The sequence below is a fragment of the Labeo rohita genome, chromosome 13 (genome assembly GCF_022985175.1).
Source record: "Labeo rohita strain BAU-BD-2019 chromosome 13, IGBB_LRoh.1.0, whole genome shotgun sequence".
NCBI lineage: Eukaryota > Metazoa > Chordata > Actinopteri > Cypriniformes > Cyprinidae > Labeo > Labeo rohita.
This window is the reverse complement of record NC_066881.1, coordinates 10,840,709-10,855,541: the sequence shown is the minus strand read 5'-3', so window position 1 is coordinate 10,855,541 and position 14,833 is coordinate 10,840,709. Positions and strand designations below refer to the sequence as shown.

Genomic DNA, 14,833 nt, shown 5'->3' with positions numbered 1-14,833 from the left:
CGCATTCAACTTTTTGTTGTTTACGCAGAGACAATAACTGTACTTACACTTTGAAACCTGATTTCAAAACTTTGCATGTTTAGACCCCCATAAAGTGTTGTCATGTAAATGAACGCCCAACATGCAAGTAAGTTTTCTGTTTTAAGTTAGAAATGGTGTCGTGTTAATGCCCCCTAAACCAGGGGTTTTCTTACAGTTTTTTTGGAGCCTCCCCAGCACTACACATTTTGAATGATAGGCACACATGAAGAGGCTCCAAAGACTGCTGGAAAACCCTGCTTTAAACCAACTTGTATGCATCAAGAAGACAGCACGCCTTCTAAAAATAAAGGCTGAACTGGATATACCTTTAAGAGGCTCGTTCTTCACTTTCATAGGTGTGCCCTGTTTCACAGCATGGGCTCTTTTAGCTTCCATCCTCCTCTTGTGTGCTGATTTGACGGGCTCGGCCAACATTCTCACTTCTCTTGGGAAAGCAGAGAGGACCTGCAGTGCCCCAGACTTTATCTTGGCCCACTGGCCCTCAACATGGCCAAACTCATCCGTGTCAGAGATCTTGTAGAGTGGCAGGACGTGCAGCTGCTCATCCTCTGGAATGTTCCGCACCGCGCGGTTATCCTCCTTGGTTAAAGTGCATACCTGAGGTTCACATGAGGCAAGTGCTCATTTATCTCAATGGTGACTTGAAAAAGAATGTATTAGAAGGACACTGACATATTGATAGTGGAAGTGAGACTCACCACAGTGCTTCCATTGGTCATGTTATGTGTGTCTCTGTGGGCATGAGCACAGAAGTCCACACATGCAGTCACACCAGAGAACGGTCGACCTTTGGTCCTGCCTAGCCGACAATCCTGCCCCTGCTGCTCCTGCTCCACCTGACGGGTTACAAATCATTATGATACTTTCTTTACAAAAGTATGCAGGACTCAGCTTTATCTTGGATGCTATAGAAATGTCAACACGATCACATATTCAAATAACTTTGAATATCTTGAATAACTTTAAGCCTGTTTTAGGAGACTTATAAAACAATATTAGCAACCTCTAAAGTGGCATAATAGGAGCACTTTAAACCCAAATGCACAGACGCAATGAACTGAAACATGTCCGATATTCTCCTAACTGTTTACGTTCACCTAAGAGGTAACCGAGTGTGTTTACGTGAATACTTATCAAACTAGACAATTCGACATAATTTTGTGTGTATTTCTCCATTCATGAGACGTTAGAAGAGTACTTGTGTATTGTGTGAGAATTGTGTGCACTCAGAAGACTGGAACAAATTGAGTTGTTTTTTGTGTCATCAAATTTATCCATATGTCTGCTCTTTTGTTTATCCCAGATAATGACATTTTTTAACGTTTTATGAGACATGCAGCAAATGTATACTAGCTTATGTCCCGCCAGATAGATCCTGCCGGATAGATGAATCTCTACCACACAGCAGATTTTCAATAATGAAAATGTCAATAGATTTTTGTCAGAGTTTTTGTTTCATTATTGTCTCGTTTTCGTTGGTAAAAAATGTTGTTGATGAAAATTATGATGAAAATTATTTGTCAACGAAATTAACACTGGTCAGATCTTTATGATACTTTCCTTACGTGCTCAGTTTGCTTTATCTTGGATGCTACAGAAATAGCAACATATAATCAAATAACTTAGCTAACATTTTTTTTTACTGTTGAGCTCTGCTTAAGGATAGTTCACCCAAAAATTTAAATCCTGTCATTAATTACCCACCCTCATGTTGTTCCAAACCCATAAGACTTTAAGACTTTCGTTTATTTTCAAAACACAAATTAGGATATTTTTGATGAAATCTGAGAGCTTTCTGACCCTGCATAGACAGCAACGCAACTGACACATTCAAGACCCAGAAAGGTAGTAAGGACATTGTTAAAATTATCCATGTGACATCTGTGGTTCAACGGTAATGCAACTACCTAGAATTTTCTACTAGAACTACTGGAATTTTTATTTATCCCTTTAAGAGCAGTTCTAACATTGTTAGAGATTGTGACATTTTAATTATGTCATTCCTACCTGGTTATGAAAGGCCTCAGGAGCAAGTTTCTGGTACACAGGGGCCAAATCTGATGCCAGATTCTGCAAATTTTTCTCCAACTTTATCTCCTAAACAGAAAAAAATCGAACATTATTGCAGTTTGAAGGATAAATTAAAATGACCATAAAGCATACCCACCTACCTTTCAAAAAATGTTAATTTTTTAGTTTTTGAAAAATATCCTTTATGCTCAGCAAGGATGCTGCAAGGATTTAGCTGACAGTAATAGTGTGAAATATTAACATTTACAGTAACTGTTTTGTATTTCAATATGTTAAAATGTAATTTATTCTTGTGACGACAAAGCTGAATTTTTAGTCTTGAGTGTCACATGATCCTTCAGAAATCATTCTAATATGCTGATTTGAGTCTCATGAAACATTTCTTATTACTATCAACCTTAAAACAATTATGCTGCTTAATATTTTTGTAGAAACCATTTTTTAGCATTATTTGACTGATAGGAAGTTCAAAAGAATAGCATTTATTTGAAATATAACTTTTTATTAACATTACACATACATTTATTTTGCTGGATAAAAGTATTAATTTTTTAAAAAACCTTACTGACACCAAACGTTGGAACAGTAGTGTACTTTTATGTGTTAATTCAGTATTTTTTAAAAAGTATTTTTATGTGACAGGGACTATAAAAATAATGTTTCATACAGAAGATAATCTGTGCACTCAAGTCAAATCCAGCTGAATTATTCTCATCGTGACCACAATCTTGCAGGATGGCTCTGAAAGCTTGGTTGTAGAAGATACAGCAGAGTACTACAATCTGCCGTACTTTACACAGCATTGATCCACTACTGCAAATCGGGCACTTGAATCGCCTGAAAGTGTATAATCTATAATGAGGATAATTTACTTAATAAGAAGGTGTGCTGACTCAACACTCAATGGTATTAGTCACGCCTTTATGGATTCATGTCTTTTCATTTAACTGATTTACTTAGAGTGCAACAGGTTAAATTGGTTCAGGTAAACAAAGTAATTCAGTTATGCTCACACAGGACACTCTCATCCCAGTTGCACATCTCATTTAAAGCCACTATGGTTTGTTGGCAGGATTTTAAAAACCAGCATGATTCTTCCATAAAAGAGCATTTTTTCACACATTTCTAGTGGACTGAGAATGTATCTCCTATGAGCCCGTCTAGTGCTCACCTCCTCAGGATAGTCTCCCAGCAGTCTGAACTTCCGAGGCGCTTTGCTGCGTGCAAACTTGCAGCCATTGAAGTACATACTCCAAGAGCAACCAAATGAGAAAGAGGCACCGCAGGTCTCTGGATCCAGGCCCTGACACGCACATGTACGACTAACAGGAGAGAAGATAAAGTAAGTTAGAGTGCTGTAATACACTATAAAATAATACAATATGCTAAAAACCTTGCTGCTGGTGCATTATTGTACAGAAGATTACAATTTTTTTCTAGGGTGTAGATTTAACACAGTAATTTTGTATAATTAATTACAAAAAATATGCATGGAAAATGTGGAACATGCACATGTTGAAATTTAATGCGCCCCACCAGGGGCCCAGACTTGTATCCCATCTTTCATTGCATGGAGCTGCTAAGTTATCAACATGATGCGAGCTAACGACTCATTTGCTGCATCTGAAATCAAATACTTCCCTACTGTATAGTATATGAAATACAGTGTGCCAAAAGAGTAGTATGTCCAAATTCATATCAGTATTTTGAACCATAAGCTTAACAGGAGAGGATTTATAAATGGCAGTGAAGTGACACAGCTGACACTAGTTGTTCATGTGACAGTAATAACAAGGCAGTTGTAGTTTAGTTTCATTCATACCACCCACCCATATTCATACTATTAATGGGTGCAAAATAACATGTGTAGTACCTACTCAGTAGTTGATTTACTTACTTTGTTATTTGAATGAATTGGTTGAATGAATGACTGAATGCCCCACTCATTATGACTTCTACTTTCATTTTGAGAGTATAAACTTTATTTTTTAAAATATAAGTTCAATATGATTTTTTTGAGAACTTACTAATACTCATTAAAAGCAAACAAACAAATACTATCATTATTTATGCAATGCTGAATCTTAACATTTCTTTCTAAAACTATGTTTCGTAATGTCTGTTCAGTGTTATTCTCATCTAACACAATAATGACTTTAAATGATCATAGCCAAAATTTTAACCCATTTTTTGGACAAATGAATGAGCTTCAATGACTTACAACCAGGGTCTGAAAGTAACTTCCATTATGGGGCAAAATTTGTCCCCTGGAAGTGATTTCCTGGGGCATTTTCTTACCTTTGTAAAGGCAATTATTACAATGATCTCATTTAAATATACGTCGTCTTTTTATGTAAAATATTTAAGTTTAATGAATTAATTAAATCAGAACATCAACCATGAATTAGTTTATATGGAAGCCTGTTTCCACCACTGAATAAAAAAGGTAATTGCGACTTTTTAACTCACAATTCTGACTTTTTTTTTCGCAATTGCGAGTTTACATTACAGTTTCAGAACTGTGTGATAGAAACTTGCTCTTCTGACTTATTTTCTCAGAATTGAGATATAAACTTGCAATTGCGGGTTATTAAGTCTGAATTGTGAGATATAAACTTTTTCCCTCAAAACTGGATTCACAATTCTGTAGAAAAAAAATTAGAATTGTAATAAATAAACCTGTAATTGCGTGTTATAAAGTCAGAATTGAGATATGACTTCATATAATGTCACGGACTTCTGATATGTTTTCAGAATTGCGAGTTTATATCTCAATTCTGACTTCATTCGCAAATGATATTAAGTCACAAATCTGAGAAAAAAAGCCAAAATCGTGAGTTTATATCTTGCTATTCTGAGTTTATATCTCATAATTCTGACATTATAACTCACAATTGTGAGTTTATCTCTTACAATTCTGAGAAAAAAAGTGAGAGAAAGATTTAAAATAGCGAGATGTAAACTTGCAATTGCGAGAAAAAAAATCAGAATTGTAAGATAAAAAGTCGCAACCTTTTTTACTTTTTTATTTAGTGGTGGAAACTGGTTTCCATATGCTTACTATTTTTTAACATGTCAGAAAATCAAGATTTCACTTAATTTAATGAGAGAAATTCATGAAATTGCAGAACTTTTCTTCTTCCTCACCGGTGACTAATCTAAACATCTCTTATTAGTCATCACATTTATGCGCTCAACAGATGTGTATTATTATTTATAAAGTTCAACACTGCAAAAAAACATGCAAAAACTACACATTGTGAGCAGATTTGAATGTAATGCTGCTCTCTTTATCCGCATTTCACTTTAATTGCAACTGTTTTAGTTTAATTGTGCAGAGGCATTTTTGTCCTCATTTCTTAAATGTTTTGTTCATTTCTGTGTAATTTTCGACCCAAATTACTTTCTGACCCTTTGTACTAATCTAGCCTGGTCTTTTCAGCGGTGAATGTACACTTTCAACATGATGACGTGAAGGAGTTGGTGTAAAAGCTTAAAGAAAAGTACTCATTCTTCATCAAGAACAACCTCCAAATGTTCTTTTGTATTTGTGTGAGGGCGTGTGTACGTGAATCATTCCCACACACTCTGTCCGTATGTTACTTGTGACTCACTCCTCATTGAGGGCACATCGGCGGCTAGTGGGCGAGCCATATTTGCAGAGAGTCTGTGTGAGCTCCTGGTACAGCCTGTCAGCCACACTGCGTGGGATCCCCTCCCAGGCCAGGATGAGAATGACTACCACGGCGTTCTGACAGCAGTGACCAGCACGCTGCCGCACAAGACACAACAGCTTCTCTTCCTCACTTCCTCGACGTATGATCTGCAGAATTCAACACGTGCACACAGTATGTGAAGGAACAGACACTCCGCAAGCTTTTTGCAGACTGCTAGTTATTTCATACGGGTCACTCACCCACTTGGCGATTGGACAACCCTGTGAGCTCCGCCCCTCTTTGCCTGTATACACAACAACCTCCACACGGACTGCGTTGCCTTTCTCACCATATCTGTGATGAAAACAGTGCAGTGAGTTGTGTGGGTGTCAAGCACTATGACACAGGGGTTATCAAAAGTTCAGCAATTTTTGACCTCCCTTCATAAAATATGAAGGCACATGTACATGTAAAAAGACTCATTTACACTGTGTTAACTGTGATTTTACAAAGACATGTTGTTTCTAAAATTAAATAACTGGCTTTTAAACTGTCACTGTACTGAAACCAAACGAGTTAATTACCCACTATTACACAAACGTTAGATGTAAAAACTTGAAGAGAAACATTTTTAAATTCAGATTCAAATTTACAAATACGATTGGTGTTTCTTACTGTTACAGGATTAGTTTACTCCAGAATTAAAATTTGAGGCTGCATTGAAACTTCAATTTCGAATTTCAACTTGTTGATCCCCATCGAAGTCCACTATTTGGAGGAAAATCATTTCTTTTCAAATGAGAAATTGAATAATAAGGAAATTTTAATTCTGGAGTGAACTAATCTTTTAAATATATATATACTGTAGAACAGATCCATTACGATTTAATATGCAAATAAGTGCAAAAAAAGAACACCAATCAGAATTCAGTATTCAAACATGATGACATCATCATCATCAGGTGGATTCTGTATGGTGGGTATTTCAATAATATAACCCAAATAGAGATTTTTAAAACTTAATCTTACATTTAAAAAACAGACTGAAATTCTCGAAACAATTTATTTAACTTACTTAATTGCAGAAGTGTCATATTTAGGGTTAGGGGTCTGAAACAAACTCTAACCAGAAGGTTTGAGAAACATAAATAAAACGCTTCCTTGCAAACACTCTATGTGTCAGACTTTTGAATGTAAGATAGGAAATAGTATCATCACAACATAATTCTGCCATAGCTAGCGCAGTACAGTAGTAACCTCTCCACCTCTGTGGTGAGAATCACTCTATGGGCCCCTTGAACCCAGTTATAAGCTTCCTGTTTTAGCTTCTAGAGAGTATGAAAGTGTGTTTCTGCTGAAATGCGTCTGTGGTTGCTACTTTGAATGCAGAAAAGTCTATAGTTACATGTATATGTCCCTGTCAATATTAAAAAATACTGCCACTGCCAGTATTTGTTTGCCAAGCCCTAGAGTTACAGTATTTATTTATGCAACATTAGCTACATTGACACGCGGCCTGATAATTAATTTGACTGTATATTAAAAAGTGTATTTGAACCCTTTCCAACAATGACTGTGTGATTTTGAGATCCATCTTTTCACACTGAGGACAACTGAGGGACTCATATGCAGCTGAGATCCAAACACTCACTGATGCTCCAGAAGGAAAAACGATGCATAAAACTTTTTGAATTTGAAGATTAGGGTGTATTTAACTTATTTTGTCTTCTGGAAAACATGTAAGTACCTTCTATAGCTTCTGAAGGGCAGTACTAAATGAAAAAATATGATATTTAGGGAAAATGTACACATCTTCATTCTGTTCAAAAGTTTTCACCCCCACATTGTTTTTTCTTTTGGAGCATCTGTGAGTGTTTGAACCTTCTGTAATAGTTGCATAGTTGCAAAGATGGATCTCAAACTCATACAGTCACTGTTGGAAAGGGTTCAAATAGTCAGAAATGCTGAAAAACCAAAGAATATGTGGGACCTGAAGCAGACAGTTTAACTGTTCAGGACAACGGACTCATGAACAACTATCACTAAAAAAAACCCCAACAACAACAAAAAAAAAAAAACAGCTGTAGATCATTCAGGTAAGAACACAGTATTAAGAATCAAGCATATGTAACCTTTTGAACTATTATTTTCTATTGTGGACTATATGTACTGTTTTTTATGTGAAATATCTTATACAGGTCAGTACTAAACAAAAAAAATAACGTTTTGTATGATCCCTCTTATTTTGGTAAAATAATTAACATTTTGCAGATTCTGCAAGGTGTATGTGAAATTCTGTAAATATAAATACAGTATATATTACATATATTTCTTAAATATATACATCCATGTGTGTGTATTCATATATACATATTGTATTCATATACACATCACAATTAATCAATTTGACGGCACTAAAATATAATTATTTTTTATTTTACAAAAAATAATTTTAAAATAAATATAAAACAATAACTGCAAAAATTATTATATGAAATGACATAAAGAAAATTAAGAAAATTAAATGCATACATGTAAACTTAAAACTATACATTAAAATGAATAAAAATGTATATTTTGTGTTGGAGCCAGTGAAAACATTATTGCATGTAAACACAGCAACCAGTGCTGGGTAGATTACTTACAAACTGTAATCCATTACAGATTCCAAATTAAACGAGGAAAACTGTAGTTATTAACATAATCTGAAGTACACATATTAAATAATGTGGTCTGACTAATTTTTGATTACTTTCAGATTACTTGAGCTAACCTGTTAATCACATAGACTTGAATGTGACTATTGTGTACCATACTGATGTAAAAAAAAAACGTGAACAAACAAACATTAATAAACGTGACAACTTGATATTACATGGCCAAAGTATTCCAGGTTTGAAATATTTTTCTTCAGACTTCCAATATAAATGATTAGTAAAGTTCACTGGATATGATGAAGACAGTATTTAGCAATAATTTACTGCCATTTTGTGAATATGTAATACTGTAATTCATAAAAAACTTTAATCTGATTATGAGCATTTTAAAAAGTAATATTATCTAATTACAAGCACTTAATTTTTGGAATATGATTACGTAATCCAGATTAAACATAATTACTCAGCACTGACAGCAACTGAGATCCACTTTACCTGTTCTCCATCATCTCTCTCACAGCTGCTACATTCGGGCCAGATCCAAGGTGAGTGTAATACGGACCCTCCTCTTTCTCAATAACTTGTTCTGTAGAGAAAAACTGTTTGTAAATGAACCGAAAGAAGTTCTAGCAAACTTTTATTTCAAGTTATGAAATGTCTAACGTGACTTACCCACACAGTCACAGGAGGGCAGCTCTATGATTTGTTTAGAGGGGGTGTTGAGGAGATTCTTGGTCGGTGTGCTCAAGAACTTTATCGGAGACTCCAAAAAGCTGTCGATCGTGTGTTTGGTGGGAGTCTGTTCTTCGGCGTTCGCCACATCCCCGTTCTCCAAATGCGCACTTGATGTGGACAACACCGTAACCCCTCCAGACTTCTCCACTTTGTAAAATCCATTTTGATTGGTGTGCAAGTATTGATGATCATTAAAGCCGTTGGCTTTATGGTACATCCCTGGGCTTTGCGGCAAGTCCTTACAGGGTTCACTGGCCATGGTTTGCTGAGGTTGTTGTTTAGCACCATGATTTAGCACATCGTAGGTTTTCGATACCTGAGAATTCGTTTGTTGTTCACATTCATGCCTCGGCCACTGGCTAGCACCTAGATGGTCATTTGTATGATTGTGAAAGAGTCCGTTCGGCGGCGGTAAAGAATGAGCTGCGTGCTCGTATTTAGGGTGAAAGCCGTTCTGCTTACCAGAACCTAAGATGGTTTCAAAGTGCTCTTTCTTCAGAGAGTTGCCGTAGTATAAGAGCTGCCTGTTCTCGTGATGAGCCTCCGCGATGTACTTTTTCAGATCTATCTGCGCTTGTGGAAGAAACGGACTCCTCTTGTGCTGGAACCTCATCTTTTGTTGCGAAATGGCTTTCTGGATGGTAGCCTTGAGTGGGGTTTTCCTGTTGGGCGTCTTCTTGGCCAACGGAATCCTACAATGGCTGCCCTCGATCTCAGCAGCTTTCTTCTTAGACATCCTGGGCTTCGACGGCGTCATTTTAGGCTTCCTTTGCTTTTTTAAGTGCTGCCCCAAGTAATTATGATTGTATTTCATGGTCTGAGCTGGCATACCTTTCGGGGGACTGTTTTCCGAGACTTGCATCTGCCTAGATTCGATCATGAACGCGAGCTGCACCAACTGAGCCGCGACTTCCTCCTCGTCCCTCTTTCTCGAGATCTGAGTCGCTTCTCCATGCTTATACATCTTGAAAGTGCCTTCTAACCTGTCGGGTTTACAAAGTGCTTGGCCATTTCTGCGGTTCTCCGCGGTATACGATAGCTTTTCACATTCTGAGCTGGCCACCAGAAGATCCTTCAAGGAAAGTTTTCTGGAGGTAGACGCGCAATGCTGATTTTGACTTTGGGTGAAGTTGGCCGGCCTGTTCAGAGGGTTGCGGATGACAGAAGCCTGTTGCAATGATGAACTGATTACCGAGACCTTGTTTGAGAAAACATCTGAAACTGGTTTAGCCTCTCGAAGAGGTATTTTTTCTTGCTGAGCGTCCTGACTCTGGTTTTCTGTTTCGAAGGGCACTGTTCGTGGGGTAGCTGCCAGTTGGGTCAAGGCCTCAATAGCTATAGCCTGATCAACGCTAATATTCCTATGCTGGACCAGAGATTGGACACTGGGTAAAGATAGTGCAACATTATCACTCTGAGGAGGTTCTTCTGGACTTTCTCCTTGATTTATCTGACACTGATATGGTTCTTCTTTCGGCTCAGTTTTTAAACAGGCCTGAGGCCCGTAAAGCCTCTCCTCTAGACGTTTCCTGTCCATACTGGAGAAGCAGACCACAGCCGCTAGAGTAGATAAAGCGTCCTCGTAGCGCCCGTTAGCCTCTAAGTGCTTTGAGTGCGGGTCGTCGATCTCAACCCATTGCTCCTCCAGTTTGATCTTCTTCGGAGGAACCGTCTGTTCTCGAACAGCCTCGGATTCGTGACTTTTCCTAAACGTGGGTCTATGGAACGTGGCATGTGGCTCAGTGGGATCCACATGTGTCTCAGTGTTTGGTTTCATGTGTTCAGCACCATTATGAGAGGTTAGAGAACTGTTGTGAGGGAGAAGTACATCAATGGTCCCGGGCTTTCCAGGAGGTGCTGGTAACAAGCCATGTTGAAGAGGCGTGGGAACATCAGGTGGAACATTGCGTGTTAAGGATATGTAATGTGCCTCTTCCTCTGGTGCCGCGCAGGTCTCCTCCATCTGCTCTGAGCATGTGCCATTTACTGAGTTTGCCTCTGACTCAACCTGCAGTGGAAAAATATAAAGATGCTTCAGCATGTTTTGGCTGGGGTGTAAAGCAGGACATGCTGCAATTGGTCATCGCAACTTACGACAGCTGGTGCCACAGTGGATCGTGGCATGCAACTTGGGGTGATTAAGCAAGACATGAAAAACACTTTTTTTCTTTTCTTGTTTCTTGTAAAATGTTAAAACATTATTGTACATAGTATCTATACACAAAACGTCTACTTTGTTAAAAGTTTTGTGCCAACTTGAAAAACTTAATAAAGAGTGAGTGATGTGTAGCCAAGTGTGGTGTCCCATATCCAAATGCACACACACACACACCCAAAAGCAATGGGCAGAAATTTTTGCTGTCACGCCCAGGGAGTAACTGCAAGGCACCGAAGTTGGGCACCACCTACATTTCCTGCCAGTACTGACACACAAAGCCCTGACCTTCAGGTTACAAGTCCAACTCTCAAACCATTAGGCCACAAATGCCCCAAATAGAATGTCAGAAGTAAAAGTAATCTTTAATTAATTGATTGTATTAAAAATAAAAAAAATAAATGCAAAATGTCCATTTGTAAGTTCACAAAAGTCATCACTGTTCTGCAAAATTAAACTGCATTAAGTACAAAATTAATATTTATTTAGCAGACTTTAAATATTTTAGTATACTACTAATACTTAATAGTTTAGTATACTAAAAGTACAATTGCTGAGTATTCTTAGTAAGTACATATTATGTAAATGTATTTGTAGTATACATAGAATGAAATAAATGTCTTTTAAATTTTGTATTTTAAATTTATTTTTCTCTAGGATGAAGTTTATATTAGCAAATTAACATTCTATAACTGATCAAGACTGTCTAGAGCCCTATGAAATCTGTTTTATTTTTTTCCAAATTCAGTTTTTTCCCCCCCAAATTAGTTTTTTATTTTCTGGATACTGTTTTTTTCCCCTGTTTTAATTTTTCTAGACTCTGTTTTAATAGTTACATTAAAACATATTAATAAAAAAGCATGTCTAATGAATTGAGTTTAACAAAAATTAAATTTTTAAGACCCTATGAAATGTGTTTTTTTTTAAATTCAGTTTTTTTATTTTCTGTCTTATTCTGTTTTCCATTAATTTCTGGATTTCCATTTTAATGGTTTCATTATATTTTAATAATCAAAAGCATCTGTAATTAATTTGCATCTCTAACTGATTTTATAAAGAATTAATTTATTATTATTTATTATTTTATTTATTTATTTATTTTTTAAAGAAATACTGTGCTGTGTATATGAAGTGTTGTGACAAATAAATTTAGGTAAATATTGCTTAAAAATAATGTTTGAATAATAATTTTATTAGTAGCAGTACTATCATTACATTTAGTAATATATTTCTTTCACCATGTCGTGTTTTGAGTGTACAGACCCACTTTTTTCATCCAAAAATTTAACTTACTGATTCATCCAAAATTTGGCACATTCTAAGACATTATGTTTTCCGAAATTCCATTTTTATGGCTGGATTCCACAATTCTGTCCACATCTTCCGCACTGTGGAAATCATAGGACCCTAACTGTCTTATCATTTCTAATATGAGTTTCTTTAATATTCACAATAATAGCAACATTTGCTAACATTTGCAACATTTGCATTTACTTTACCCAAATATGCTTTGCTAAGCCTATAAAATTATTTATATTTTAGACCTGTCATGTCATATCTACACACAGAGAAAAGTACAGTAAAGCTGAAAGTTTGTTTTCTATGGATGATTAAAAACTGCACATGCAAGACATATGTTTTTAATCACTAAAGAGACTAAATATACAGTGTAGCTTTAATGTGCAAGGAAATTATGTTTCTTTTTTGCCCTAGAAATATACATTCTGACATTTCAGGCATTTCTTAGGAACTGAAGCCTTTGTGTTGCTAGCACTCTGTGTTATAGTTCTACAGGAATGCTGTACATACAGTTACACATGCATGTGCATGTATTTAAACCAATAAAAAACAATTTGCACATGATTATTAAGATACAATTAATCGTACCCTAATTTAAATACACCACAATGTGAACATTATTAGTAACGCTCATTATAGCTTCATAATTGTTTTTCCATATCAGAAAAGAAGATGCAATGAAAAGAAAAGAAAAAACAAGGCATTTAAGAGCATTCGCAGCATGCCTGCCTTACTGTAACCTAAGTACCTCTCATAAAACACAATTTTACTACCCGCGTAAAGCAGTGTGCATGAGACAATTAAATACTTGTGGGAGTCGGTCAGTCCTTTTGTGAGAAGCTGTGGTTTCACGTTTTTTCGCATTTATAAGCAAGTTAAATGTATCTCTCAGTGCAGTGTGTAAATAAATTTAGCAGTGCCAACAATGTAGTATTGAGGAAAACTCCTTCATGTATCATTAACACTTATGCCAGGAGAGGGCTGATGCAACAGAGGGGTCGAAACAAGAGTGAGGCAATAACTTGGCAGCCACTGCAACTGTTATTACTGGGGGGAATAGGAAGAGAATAGTAATCGGCTCCTCTGATGTTCCCATCCAGTAGTGAAACAAAAGCGGTCAGCATCAGATGCTGAGTGAAACTACTTTCAATAACAAAGTAGTCTGGATAGGCATCTAATGGGAGGCTTTTTGTAAATGTTTTCGATCTTTTGCATCCTGCAATATAGAAACACAAACTTAGCAGTGCTTCATGCCTGCTGATCATGAGGTTTAATTACGTAAAAATGTGACAAACACTATGTAAACACAATGAAAATGAGACTCTGTAGATATAAAGGCTGCAAGTTAGAGCTAGTTTGTTTGTGCAAATTTTGGGTAAACTTGCAAATAAATCCAAAGCTGTTGCTTTTCAGGAAAAACAGCACTGATAGACCTGAGCTCTTGAGTTTACACTGTCATTTTCTAGCAGATGATTGCAGTTAAAACAACCTTTTGCAGATGGGTGATAAAACGATTAAAGTGCTTACAACACAGATATTTCATACATGCACACTTCAGCTGATCGTCGCAAGAGTTGGAGCAATTATTCCATCTAATTAAACATGAAAATCAGTAGACCGACTGATTACAGGTCAAATGAAATACTGTGACAGATTTTTGCCTTGTTTACTGGATACAAAAAGTGCAAATGTGCTATTGAGAGCTGTCTGCATGTGTAATAAACCAAGTTATCTTGCAATACTGCCTTTATTTCTAGCAATTGCGAGTTTGTATCTTGTAATTCTGACGATATACTTGCAATTGCAAGTTTATATCACAATTCTGACTTTTTTCTTATAATTGCGAGTTCACATTTCCCAATTCTGCCTTTTTTCTCAGAATTTTGTGATACAAACCCGCAGTTCTGACTTTTTTTAGTTAGAATTGCATGACAAACTCGCAATTGCGAGTTACAAAGTCAGAATTGCGAGAAATTATTCCACAATTCTGACTTTATTTCTTGCAATTGTGAGTTTATGTCTCTCACTTCTGACTTAACTCGCAATTGCGAGTTTATATCACAATTCTGACCTTTTTTCTCACAATTGCAAGTTTACATCTCGCAATTCTGGCTTTATTTTGGAGAATTGTGTGGTACAAACTTGCAATTCTGTTTTTTTCCCTCAGAATTGTGAGATATAAACTTGCATTTCTGAGAAATGAAGTTACAATTACGTAACATAAACTTGCAATTGCAAGTTATAAAGTCAGAATTGCA

The 14,833-nt window shown here is 36.4% G+C and overlaps 1 protein-coding gene across 3 annotated transcripts in view; it reads right to left on the bottom strand.

Moving 5' to 3' along the window:
- Positions 1-14,833, bottom strand: part of tet1 (tet methylcytosine dioxygenase 1) — a 55,893-nt gene that overhangs the window by 5,885 nt on the left and 35,175 nt on the right. For all 3 annotated transcript variants that reach the window (XM_051126078.1, XM_051126079.1, XM_051126080.1), the window contains 8 exons: positions 9,059-11,129; positions 8,882-8,972; positions 5,990-6,083; positions 5,688-5,896; positions 3,245-3,395; positions 2,050-2,139; positions 741-878; positions 348-639 (listed from right to left, as the gene is read on the bottom strand). In XM_051126078.1, the coding sequence (XP_050982035.1) occupies positions 348-639; positions 741-878; positions 2,050-2,139; positions 3,245-3,395; positions 5,688-5,896; positions 5,990-6,083; positions 8,882-8,972; positions 9,059-11,129 (3,136 nt within the window). The remainder of the gene's footprint in view (positions 1-347; positions 640-740; positions 879-2,049; positions 2,140-3,244; positions 3,396-5,687; positions 5,897-5,989; positions 6,084-8,881; positions 8,973-9,058; positions 11,130-14,833) is intronic.